Source organism: Macaca mulatta, chromosome 7, assembly GCF_049350105.2.
Source record: "Macaca mulatta isolate MMU2019108-1 chromosome 7, T2T-MMU8v2.0, whole genome shotgun sequence".
In the NCBI taxonomy this organism is placed as follows: domain Eukaryota; kingdom Metazoa; phylum Chordata; class Mammalia; order Primates; family Cercopithecidae; genus Macaca; species Macaca mulatta.
Window position 1 is genome coordinate 81,384,128 of NC_133412.1, and position 13,358 is coordinate 81,397,485.

Consider the following 13,358-nt stretch of genomic DNA (forward strand, 5'->3'; position numbering starts at 1 on the left):
CCTGTAGTCCCGGCTACTCGGGAGGCTGAGGCAGGAGAATTGTTTGAACCCAGGAGGTGGAGGTTGCAGCGAGCCGAGATGGTGCCACTGCACTCCAGCCTGGCGACAGAGTGAGACTCTGTCTCAAAAAACAAAACAAAACAAAACACTGTTTTTTCGGTTTAAAAAAGAATAGCCAAGCTGTCTTAGACCTAGTGCTCTGGAAATGATGAGTCGGTTGTCCACTTTCCAGGGGCTGCTTTCTCCCCACGGATTGTCCAGTCCCATCTGTATTTTTCTTCTGTTATCTCCTCATATCCTCAGTCCTTCGGCTGAAGAAAGAGATGGAGACACTCTATGACTCGTCTTTATCCCTAGATGAAAAGTTTATTGGAGGAGGTGATGGAAACTGGTTTTGATTTTTTTTCGCGTGCGCTCTTTGAGAAATCAAAGACTCCTCTATTCCTAAATCAGTTTAAATAGTTACATTAAACTACACATTGAAAACTCTGACACAAAGTGGGGTTCAGATTCTCTATATCCTATTTTTACTTTTCAGGTTTCCAACATCAAAACTCCCAAGCAAATGGATGAATTCATTGAGATCCAAAGTTCAACAGGAACCTGGTACCAGCGCTGGCTGGTCAGATTCAAGACCATTTTCAAGCAGGTGTGACTGGGAACTTACTTTGGGTGAGAAGGTGGCTCTATGGGAGTCTCTAACCTTAGTGGATGAAAAATGCAGATCCTGAACATCCCCACCAACCTGGGGCAGCGTGTTGGAGAGGAATCAACCCTGGAAGGGGGCGTTTGGGCTCCAGCCCACGTCTGCCTCTAGCTTGCTGTGTGCCCTGGAGCTGAAAACTCTCTAAATCTTAGTTTCTTTTCTTTGTTCTTCCTTCCCAAGGCAGGGATTTTGAATGTAGGTAAAATGTCTAGTCTGAGTAAACATCTTCTCTCTAGCAAATTTTAAAATAATCCACAGGGAGGAAGAAGTGAGTGAAATAAACAATCCCTTGAGGCTTGTTCTTGATTTCCAAGAAATGTTTTTCTAAATGGGCAATGCCATTTCTCTGGAGCACTGGCTCCTCCAAGTAGGGATTCAGTCAGCTATTGAGCACTGAGGCAGCCAGCCAGCCAGAGTCTGTTGGGACTGAATGGTCTTCGCAGTGTATGGTCAATAAATGTTTGCAATATCCCCCTTGCCCACAGGCAGGGCGTAGAACTCAGTAGTCCAGGTTACTCCGTGCCTTGAAGTCCTAACTCAGTGTGCTTTCAATCACATTCACGGAATATTGTGTTCCCAGGGAAAATCCTATTGGACTGTTAGAGTATGAGGCCAGCCAGTTAGAAGAGAAGAGGCTTTCCTTGTTATTTGGAGAGATTTGCTGCCTTTAGGAGACAGTGGGGTGCCCATTCTCTTCATGGGTTCCTAGGCAACTTATTAGAAAATCTGAGTAATGAGCTCGTTGATTGTGGGAGAAACAAAGTCATACATTGCTTTCTTTAACAATCCTTCTCTGTTACGGGTTGTAGGTCTGGGATAATGCCTTGTACTGTGTGATGGGGCCCTACAGAATGAATACACTGATTCTGGCCGTGGTTTGGTTTGCCATGGCATTAAGGTAAGTTCTGTCTTACTTAAATTTCATAATTCCGTGTGTCTCAGTGGCCTCCTTTACACATTTGGGACTACAGGCATGCACCACCACACCTGGATAATTTTTGTATTTTTAGTAGAGATGCGGTTTTGCCATGTTGGCCAGGATGGTCCCGAACTCCTGACCTCAAGTGAACTGCCTTCCTCACCATCCCAAAGTGCTGGGATTACAGGCATGAGCCACCGTATCGGCCAGTGGGGATGTCTTTAGCGTTTCCCTATTCACTAAGATTCTGTCTGAGACATGTATATTTTATGTGTTAAGGAGGTGTCCACCAACCCCTAATCTATTGGTGTTTTTATCAGGAAAAAAATTCTTTTAAATCAAATACCTTTTCAGCATTTATGGAGGTGGTCATATTTTTTCCTCTTGTATCTATTAATATGAAGATTTATATTATCAGATTTTCTAATAATGAACCAAATTAATGTATTTTCAATGAGTTTGATCTTCAAGTCAAGAATGTAGACTCTGATCATGAAAGAATTAATCTTGTTGTTGCTCCAACCTTCTCCCTTCTCCACTCCAGTTACTATGGACTGACAGTTTGGTTTCCTGATATGATCCGCTATTTTCAAGATGAAGAATACAAGTCTAAAATGAAGGTATTTTTTGGTGAGCATGTGTACGGCGCCACAATCAACTTCACGATGGAAAATCAGATCCACCAACATGGGAAACTTGTGAATGATAAGTAAGTGAGTGAGCACAGGCTTCCCTCACATCAGGGTGACAGTTGTGGGGACTGTTTTTGGGAGGGAGCCAGAGGGAAGATAAGAATGAAATATGGCCGGGAATGAGTGCCAGGGCTGGTGTCAGCATCACAGCTTGTCATGGCTGCCAGAGACTCCATAGCTCCCCTGGTGGCTGTGTCTGTATTGTGCTGGCTCCTCGATACCCTGATCTCCTGGCGCGAGCTGTTTCATGCAAGGATGGAGACATTTGACTTAGGACGGTCAGTTGGGCCATTTTTCCAAGAACTTGAACCTTTAATGGAAATTAGCAGAAAGTGATGTCTCATTAAGAGTGGCTGCCCAGAGAAAGGGCCTAGGGCTCTTACTGCTAAGATTCCTGAACTAGTCCAAAGCCCGGGTGTTGAGCTTTTAATTTGACCTTAGAAGCTTTTCCATGCCAGGACTAATAGAGCCCTGTTGTAATTCTTTCACCTAATATTACTTTGGAGGGTTGATCAGTATGGTCCATGGTCAGCCAGGAGTGTTTTTTAGAGGAAAAAAAAATCAGTGGAGGATTAGAAAATTCCTGTTCACATCTTTGTGGGGCTACTTCCTCAATTCATGTTACTTCTCCTCCTCCTGGTCCTGGGACAAATGAGATGGGCCATCCACGCTGTTGTGCTTTAGGAATGCCTCTTTGAAACTTTCCTCTGCAACCCTCAAGATGGATCAGGGCAGGACCTTAACCATGCTTCCCCAAGGCCACATTATTCACTAAACTGAGCATTTACCCCTCTGCTGTTTCCCTTCTTGAACTGTACTTAGCAAGCTCATCAGGTTGTGAATGGGAAGTAAGTGGGTGGCCATGGGCTATGCAGTGGCACCTGAAATACCATGGCACAGATAGTTCAATGTCAGTCACATTAACTGCCCCATATTTACCACTTCAATACAAAATTAATTAATGCCACGAATTCTCACCTCTGGTGAATGTTCTGTCTCCCCCTGTCTGCACCCACATATGCATCTGGTGTCTCAGTAAAATCTCTACCTGTAGTGACTCCTGGCCACTTTAGGAAAGGAATGGCTGGGTGAAGCCCAGGAAGGATACCTCTTTAAGTTTATTCTGTATTGTTCTCACAGGCTAGACTGTAGCAAAGGCTCCCTGTTATTTAAGGTGAGAAAGTGTGCAATAAAAATGAGAATGTTATTTCTACCAATATCAGACCTTTGGGAAGGAAGTTTTAGGACCAAGTATCATTGACGTGGGTTCAGATTTTCAGATTTTTTTAAAATGCTGAAGCCCAGTACAGACATCTCTATACTCATATACCCATGCATCCATACGTCCCCTGCAGAGACAGTTCAGAGTCATTATCCTCTGCCCAGAGTGACCACTTCAGGGATGGCGGCTCCAATGCTCGTGGTGGTGGAAGGCAGTTCCCCCAAGATGTTTCATTGTCTGAGCTCTTTAGTATGTCAGGAGGTCTTGTGTTGACATTGCCAAGGAAGAAATGTCACCCTTGCTTTATTAGGATACTTTGGAAATATTGAAAACCAAGGAACATTATGGATGACTAGATGTTACCCATGGGGTCACACCATTCCCTGCAGAGATGAATTCCCTAAAGGAGACCTCATTTCTGAAGTTCCCAATGTTTAGTGATACATTATTTTGATACAAGTAACACTAATGGTAGCAGTGACAATGATAATAATGCCAATGATAGTCACTATAGCAGCCGGCGTTAATGAGCATTGCTGTGTACCAGGTGCTGCCTTAAGTGCTTTATGTAGATTATCTCACAAAACTCCAGGGAACAAGAAATACGCTTTCTCTTTTGCAAGTGGGGAACAGAAGCTTAGAGAGGTTAAGTATCTTGCTCAAAATCACACAGCTGATATTCACAGAAATATCTATCTCCCGACCCACATATTGGGACTCCAGATCTTGTACTCTTGACAACTACAAATATTTTCTCATTAGGAAACTCTTCATTCCTACAGAGGCGCAGTTTTACATGATACTTTCTGCATTAAAGTCAACACAACGCGGAGTCCTTCTGATTTGTAACAAGCAAGTTTTGCAGTTCTGACACTTAGCTAGGCAGAAAGTGGAGACTTTTGATCCACTCTGTCCTTTTAACTTTGCTCAGCTTCTCCAGGCTTTCAGCAAACTGCTGAGTGGGAGTGAGGAAGAAACAGGGGCTGAAGAAAGCAGTGTTGAATCCTGTGGATGACGGGTGGACGGTGAATCCTGTGGATGATGGGTGGACGGTGAATCCTGTGGATGACGGGTGGACGGTGAATCCTGTGGATGACGGGTGGACGGTGAATCCTGTGGATGATGGGTGGACGGTGAATCCTGTGGATGACGGGTGGACAGTGAATCTTGCGGGTGATGAGTGGACAGGGACTCTTGCGGATGATATGTGGATGGTGAATCTTGCGGATGATGGGTGGATGGTGAATCCTGCGGATGATGTGTGGATGGTGAATCCTGTGGATGATGGGTAATGAATCTTGTGGATTCAGGACCCCCGAGGGACATTATGAATGACTAGATGCCCCCCCCAACCCAACGGGGTGACACCATTCCCTGCAGAGATGAATTATTTTAAGGAGACCTCATTTCTGAAGTTCCCAATGTTTAGCAGATACATCATTGTGATATGAGTAATAATGTTGATAGTAGTGACAGTGATAATGCTAATAATGGTAACTGTAGCAGCCAATGTTATTGCCAAGGTCTGGGAATGTATAAGTGTGCCAAGGATTGTCTTGGAGTGGATTGTCTTCACACATTTTCTACCATGTTTCTATGCTTCAAATGTGCACAGATGCTTTTGCATGATTATGAAAATATAAATTTCTTCAAAAGTTGTAATGAGTTCATTGTAACTTTCGTCATATGGTATATGTTTTTTAACTAACCGACACTAAACCTATACCCACTATTATTTGAAGCCCATAATTCCCCTACTCCCTCCCCAGCAACTTGTTTGAATGAAAAGGGTATTTTTCCCCTTGACTGATTAGGAACCTTTGAAAGTGATCTAAGGAACGAAAGGAGCCTGGCTTCTTTTCTTGATTTATTCTGCCATCTGCTGGTCGTAAACTGGAAAACACCTCATTTTTGAAAACCCCAACCCTCTTCTGAGGCCTCCAGGGATACACACGTGTTCTTTAGCTTCCTTGGGGGCATTTCTCCCATCCTTACCAGTACTCCTCCTTTGACTTTATTCATACTTGGCTGATTTAAGGTTTCGATGGAAATTATTTTGTTGGGTATCACATATGGTGGAAAATTATTTTGTGTTAAGGGCTTTAAAAAGACTTCACCCACGGACATTGTTGACAAAGGAAATTCTATTGAAACTTCAGTTTCATCCTGCAGTAAAACCAATCCCTTTGCCCCCAGGAAGGAACAAAAGTGCCAAGGGTAGTTTTGGTCTGCTCCCGAAGCATCATCTGCAGCCTTCTAGTGCCTTTTTTTGGGATCTGGGGTCTCTGAGTACCCATGAAGCTTTGACTTCAAAACCTGTGAGTTTTTGGAAAGTGCAAGAAAGGCAAAAGAATAAGTTCATGTTTTAAACCCTGAGCTGAAATGTCAGGCCAGGCTTCCTTTATTGTTAGCTAAAAACAGGATAGATTTTCTACCCAGAATATGTGTTAACTAACTAATTAATTAACTAACTTACCTTCTCTTCCTGGGAAGACATTTCTGCTTGGTAGGGCTTTCTTCTGTGAGGGTTAGGAGCGGGAGGGCGTTATTTTATTTAAACTTTTCTGCACATCAGGGAGAGGTGCCTGATTTCTGTCTGTGATAGGTTGTGACCCGGAAGGAATGTCTTTCTCCTGGCAGTTCCTCAAAGCTGATGCTGTGTTCTTACTCATGTAAGAATGTGTAACTGCTCACTCAGATGATTTGCCAATGAAGGATGAGAGAAAAGCTCTCCTGAGTTCTTAGTAAAGGTCAGAGGTGAATAGCTCAGAATGAAAATGAAGTTCACAAGATTTAGCTCTAAAATGAGGCCAGTAGGATAGCAGGGGGCAGGAAGAGCAGAGAGAGGAAGAAAGCACATACACACACACATCAGAACAGAGGTTGCTGTCACGCATCCCACTGAAATGTTATACGCCAAGGCTCCTTTGGGGAGGGGGAATAAATAAGCATATTAACCTTATTTTATTATTATTATTATTTTTTTTTGATGGAGTCTCACTGTGTCTCCTAGTCTGGAGTGCATTGGCATGATCTAAGCTCACTACAACCTCTACCTCCCAGGTTCAAGCGATTCTGCTGCCTCAGCCTTCCAAGTAGCTGGGGTTACAGGCGCCTGCCACCACGCCTGGCTAATGCTTGTACTTTTAGTAGAGATGGGGTTTTGCCATGTTGGCCAGGCTGGTCTCAAACTCCTGACCTCAAATGATCTGCCCCCCTCGGCCTCCCAAAGTGTTGGAATTACAGTCATGAGCCACCATGCCTGGCTCTAAATAAGAATATTCTTCAACTGCAGTGGGACTAAATTTCAGTACAGTAAAGCTCCTTGAAGATGCCAGTGGTGGGCCAGGTCAATGCAGCTTCTGGTTTCTTGATCCCAGAAAGTTGCCAAGGCTGGGTTCTGGCTTTGATTATTTAGTAATAAACTGAGCCATCCTAGGCAAATCTGTGACCTGTCTAAGCCTAGGATTCCACATCAGAATGTCATAATATTGATGTAGAATGTATATCATATTTCAGAGTTAATAAAATTTATCAGCCAAGTTTTGTAGCTTACTCCAGGTCCTGCATAATTCTTGTGGGGCGTCTTCCTGGGTAGTTTGTACTTTGGCTGCTGAAAATTGGATTGCTTTTCCCCTGTCAAACATGTGCATGTGTTGTAGCAAATAAATAAGACTCCTATTGAGTTTTGGATGTTTATTTTGTCTCTGACCTCCCTGATAGTTCTGTTTTTCTCTTGTTATATAATCCTATCATCTGCAAATAACTAGTTCTTTGACTCCTTTTTTCTCTTTTTTTCATTATAAAACATTTCAAATATGCAAAGAATAGAGAATATAAGCAGCCCCATTCAGAGCACCTAGCTTTATAAAATCATAAACTACGTTTACTTCAGATGTCAAAATTGATTAAGCATTACTCACTGTATTACTCTTTTTGATGATATTCTTCTCCCTCCCCAGAGGTCATGATCACCATTGTCATAAGTTTGATGCTTTACATTCATGCATGTTTTTACACTTTTTGCATATACTTATGTATCGTAAGCATTGTACAGCAGTCTTTTGAATGTTTCGAAATTTAGATAAAAGCATACTATATTACATGTGTAGATATATAATTATAAATTATGCAACTTGCTTTTTTGTGTAGAATTACGATTTTGAGAATACTCTGTGTTGGGGGAGATAGCTACATAACTCAATTTCATTTAATTCAAATTTTTATATGCATATTTCATAATGTATTCATCTGTTCTCCTTTTGAAGGATATTTAAGTAGTTAATAAACTTTTATTGCTATTACAAATAAAGTTGCAAAAAGTGTTGTCAGGAAAGAATTTTTCTAGGCTATGTACCTAGAAGAGGAGTTGCTGGGTGAAAGGCTAGAAACATCATTCTCCAAAGGGATTGCATTAATTTGAACTCTCACCAGTAGTATACGGTGTATATTTAGCTTATACTGTTCTTGTTCAACTTTGGTATCATTGTTATGTCCTCTTTTCTTTTCCTTAAAGGAAATTATATAAGATAGGGATTGTTAATTTTTTGAAGGTTTGGTAAACCAGCCTCTATAACCAAGTGAGCCTGTCATCTATGGAGACAATACATTTAGATGACCAATTCATTTTGTAATGGTATTTGTATATTCAGGTGTGGTAGTTCTTCTTTTGAAAAATTATATTTTAAAAGTTTTACAATTTATCAACATAAAAGTATTCATTGTATTTTCTTAGGATATTTAAAATCTGTTGGATCTGTAATTATTTATAAGTCCTCCTTTTTTGTATGAATACAATTTCCATTAATATTCACTCTTCAGCTCACCTGTTATTTAGAAGTGCATTTTAAGTGTCAAAACACTGTTAAATATTGATAATTTATATATACTTGTGCTATTACCAGATGATGCAGTCTGTATGATATTTATTCTTAGAAATCAAAATGTGTTAGGATTTTGTTTTTGTTGTTGTTAGTTGTATATATATTTATAACCATTATATGTTACTGGTGAATTGAAACCTTTGCCATTATGTAATGTACCCTTAATCCCTGATAGTAATCTTTGTTGTAAATTTACTATCTGATATTATCTAAATCTCCAGCATCTTTCTGATCAGTGTTTGTGTAACTTTTTCCAATTGTTTGCTTTCAATCTATGTATATTTTTGTAATTAAATGAATTTCTTATAATTAATATACAGTTAGGTCTTCCTTTCTCCACCTAAACTGACTCTCTTTATTTTAAATTCATGTGTATAGAACATTTATACTTATTGTAATTACTTATATGGTTGAATTACAGCCTATCATCTTGCTGGCTACTTTTTTTTTTTTTAATTAAGCTTTATATATATATGTTATACTTTATGTTCTAGGGTACATGTGCAGAACGTGCAGGTTTGTTACATATGTATACATGTGCCATGTTGGTGTGCTGCACCCATTAACTCGTCATTTACATTAGGTATATCTCCTAATGCTATCCCTCCCCGCTCCTCCCACCCCACAACAGGCCCCAGTGCATGATGTTCCCCTTCCCTGTGTCCAAGTGTTCTCATTACTCAATTCCCACCTATGAGTGAGAACATGCGGTGTTTGGTTTTCTGTTCTTGTGATAATTTGCTGAGAATGATGGTTTCCAGCTGCATCCATGTCCCTACAAAGGACATGAACTCATCCTTTTTATGGCTGCATAGTATTCCATTGTGTATATGTGCCACATTTTCTTGATCCAGTCTGTCACTGATGGACATTTGGGTTGGTTCCAAGTCTTTGCTATTGTGAATAGTGCTTGCTGGCTATTTTCTATTTGTTTTGCATGTTTTTTTTTTTTTCTTTTTTCCTACCCTCTTTCAGATAATTTTCACAATTCCATTTTACCTTCACTATTGGTTTATTACTTATTCCTCTTTGTAAAAATTTAGTGGTGCCTTAGAGCTTACAATATACATCTTTAATTAATCATAATGTCCCTTCAAGTATTATTCTATTACTTCAGTTTTAGTGTAACAGCCTTTTAACAGAACACTCATTTCTTCTCTCCTGTTTTATGTGATTGTTGTCATACGTACTTCTTTTACATATGCTATAAACACATGATACGTTGCTACTATTTTTGCTTTACCCAATGAACTATCTTTTAGAATGATTAAAAATAAGAGAAAAATAGGCTGGACACAGTGACTCACACCTATAATTCTAGCACTTTGGGAGGCTAAGCTGGGTGGAATGCCTGAACTCAGGAGTTTGAGACCAGCCTAGGCAACATGGTAAAACCTTGTCTCTACTAAAAATACAAAAAATTAGCCAGGTATGCTGTTGTACGCTTGTGGTCCCAGCTGTGTGGGAGGCTGAGGCAGGAGAATTGCTTGAACCTGGGAGGTGAAGGTGCAGTGAGCTGAGATGCCACCACTTTACTCCAGCCTGGGTGACAGAGTGAGACTCCGTCTCCAAAAAAAAAAAGGAAGAAAGAAAGAAAGAAAGAAAGAAAGAAAGAAAGAGAGAGAGAGAGAGAGAGAGAGAGAAAGAAAGAAAGAAAGAAAGAAAGAAAGAAAGAAAAAGTATTTAACCAGTTCTAGAGATCTTCATCTTTTTGTGAACATCCAAGTTTCAAATGTAGATAGGTATTGTATTTCTTATGCCTTAGAAACTTCCCTTTATTCTTCCTTGTAGTGAAATTATGATGGTAATACATTTTCTCAGTATTTGTTTGTCTGCAAGATCTGCTGCTTTTACAATTTTGAAAATATTTTTGCGGGGTATAAAATCTGGGTTGACAGTTTTTTTGTTTTTGTTTTTGTTTTCCATTCAGAAATTTAAAGCTTTCACCCTGTTGTCTTTTGGCTTGCATACTTTCTGATGAGAAGTCTGCTGTATTCTTACCTTTATTTATTTATTTTTTGTATGTAACATGATTTTTTTTTTCTTTTGCTTCAAGATTTTCCCTCTATATTTGATATTCAGCTATTTGAACATCATGTGTTTAGGTGTACCACCACCTCCTCATCTTTCTTCTCCTCCTTCTTCTTGGGATTTCCTCTACTGAGGTTCTATACATTTTATGAACTTATGATTTGATTCGTTTCACTACTTTGGGAAAATCCTTTGCCTTTGTCTTTCCAAATACTTCTTCTTTCTCTTATCTTTCTTGAATTCCAATTGCACCTATGTTAGATTGTTTAATATTTTCCCATAGCTCTTAGATGATTTTCTCTGTTTCTTCCCTTATTTTTCTGTTTATATTTCAATTTTGGTAATATTTTTTGAGTTATCTATAATTCCAGTAATCCTTTGTTTTTGCCACAATGAGCCTAATAATGAGTCCATTAAAGACCTTCTTAATATGTGTTACATTATATAAAACAATTCTAGCATTTCTGTCTGAATCTTATAGCTTGCATCTTTTTGCTGGAATTCCTCAACTGCTCTTGCATGCTATCTATTTTTTCCTTTAAGGCTTTAATATGTTAATTATATTAAATTCCCTGCCTGATAGTTCCAGTATTTATATTATATCTGAGTATTATTATGATGATGATTTGTTGAGGTGACATTTTGCTCTTGTTGCCCAGGCTGGAGTGCCCTGGCATGATCTCAGCTTGCCGCAACCTCTGCCTCCCAGGTTCAAGCAATTCTCCTGCCTCAGCCTCCTGAGTAACTGGGATTACAGGCATGCGCTACCATGCCCACCTAATTTTTTGTATTTTTAGTAGAGATGGGATTTCTCCATGTTGATCAGGCTAGTCTCGAACTCCCGACCTCAGGTGATCCACCCGCCTTGGCCTCCCAACTGAGTATTATTTTTTAAATGATTATGTCTTGATATGATGTTGTTCTATTCTTGCTTCTTTCTGTGTACTGTAATGTTGGGTTGCAATTCAGATGTTTTGTATGACAGTAGGGACTGAAAAATGTGTACACCTCTTTTGCTAGGCCGTAACAGTATGTGGGGAGGTTAAGAAAATCTAGGCAGTAGTTGAGCTTGGTTTGGATTTTGTTTTAGTTATGGTTACCTTAGAAACTTTTTGAAACTTCCTTTTTTATTGAGGAATAATTTATGTACAGTAAATTTACCCCTTTTAGTATATAGCCCTGTGAGTTTTGACAAAGGAGTGCTGTCATGTAACCACCACCACAAGCAAGATACAGGACAATTCCATTACCTCCTGGATTTCCCCATGCCATTTTGTGGTCAGCCCTTTCTCCATCCCCAGTCCTTGGCAGCCAATGATCTTCTTTATGTTACTTACATGGAATTATACAATAGGAAGCCTTTTGAATTTGCTTCTTTGACTTAGCATAATGCATTTGGGATTTATCCATGTTATTGCATTTTTAGTAGTTTATTTTTATTGTGGAGTAGTATTCCATGATTTGAAAGTATTACTGTATTTTGTTTATCCGTTTATCAGTTGAAGGGATCTTTGAATTGTTTCCAGATTTTGGCATGGTTAAATTGCTGTTTGACTTGGGATGTTTCTAACTATATTTATATATGAATTTGTTTTACTGTTTTTCTCTTGCTAATTTAATGTTTTTGTCTTTATTATTTCCCTTTTTGTTCTATGTTTTATGCTTCAGTTATTGTTCCTAAAGGCAGTAAATGTGCTAGGATCTTTGTAAAGGAGACAGAATGAGGTACAGTGATTTCACCACTCAGGTATCTTTGAGTGTATGAAAAAAAAGAGAGAGGAAGTTGAATTTTACTGCCAGACTCACTGAGGCACAAGAATATATGTCCTTACACTATTTGATTGACATTGGCACCAGGATTTCCCAGCGTGAACATTTTCTGATTCTTCATGCAATAATACTTCAATATTTGAGGAAGTAAGATGGCCATCTCCTAAGTTCACTCTTTTATTTCTTTCTTGGTGCTACACACATAAAAGTACTCCTGGTTTATGGAACCATGCTAGAGCTGCAAAAAGAGCCATCTTCTCAACATCCCTATTTTATAGATTTTTTTTAAAATGCAGGCTTAGAGAGGAGAAGAAAATTGTTTGAGGGATCCTGGTGGTTAAGTTCGAAAGTTAGACTCTTCATTGTTTTGGAGAGTGGCATCACAGGTTAGGTGAAGCCCTGACCCCTACACCTGGAGAATGTGAGAAGTTACACAGAGTATTCAGGAAAGAATTTGTTTCCTCTTCTCTTTAAGCAAATTAGGCCCAAGTACATATTTTCTGAAGTGATCATCTTATTTGTCTTTTGATTTACCTCAGATTAGGACCTGATCTAAGATAATATGTGAGAGACCGGGATTCCTGTTCTTAAGAACTATATTTCATTTCATGGTGGCTAGAGAGCTTATTAAAATATTTATGTGTGTGAACTTTGGGGAGCCATAGCCTTTATTTATTTTCTCCTTAAATGATGATATAATTTATGTGACAGAGAATTCTCTGCTTTCAAAAAAGGCAATTGAAGAGTATATATGACATGCATCTGTGTCGGCACATGCTTTTCCCTGTGTCTGGAATACATGTCCTTATCTTTGCTTAGGGAGCTTTCACTCTTCCTTCAGGGTAAGTCACCTCATACTTTACCCAACTGGATCACAAGTGTCCCCTTAGAAGTGGTTTTATAGCATACCTCTATCTTGATAATCATCACACTAAATTTTCAGGGCTGGTTTTCTTGTTTCTCTCTTTAATTAGACTGAATTCCTTTAGGGTGATGCCCTCAAGCCTAACACATGTTGAATGTGACTTTGGTGTAGCTTAAATCACTTGCTGGACTAACCATTGGGCCTGAAGCAACTGAAACAAAGCGTATGTAATGACACTTTTGTCATAGACCTTGGATTGCCAATGGCTTC

At 39.4% G+C, this 13,358-nt stretch overlaps 1 protein-coding gene across 6 annotated transcripts in view; it reads left to right on the plus strand.

Moving 5' to 3' along the window:
- The window catches only part of SV2B (synaptic vesicle glycoprotein 2B), a 188,974-nt gene that overhangs the window by 159,511 nt on the left and 16,105 nt on the right, over nucleotides 1-13,358 (plus strand). For all 6 annotated transcript variants that reach the window (XM_077938317.1, XM_015143054.3, XM_077938319.1 and 3 more), the window contains 3 exon segments: nucleotides 539-649; nucleotides 1,516-1,604; nucleotides 2,170-2,334. In XM_077938317.1, the coding sequence (XP_077794443.1) occupies nucleotides 539-649; nucleotides 1,516-1,604; nucleotides 2,170-2,334 (365 nt within the window).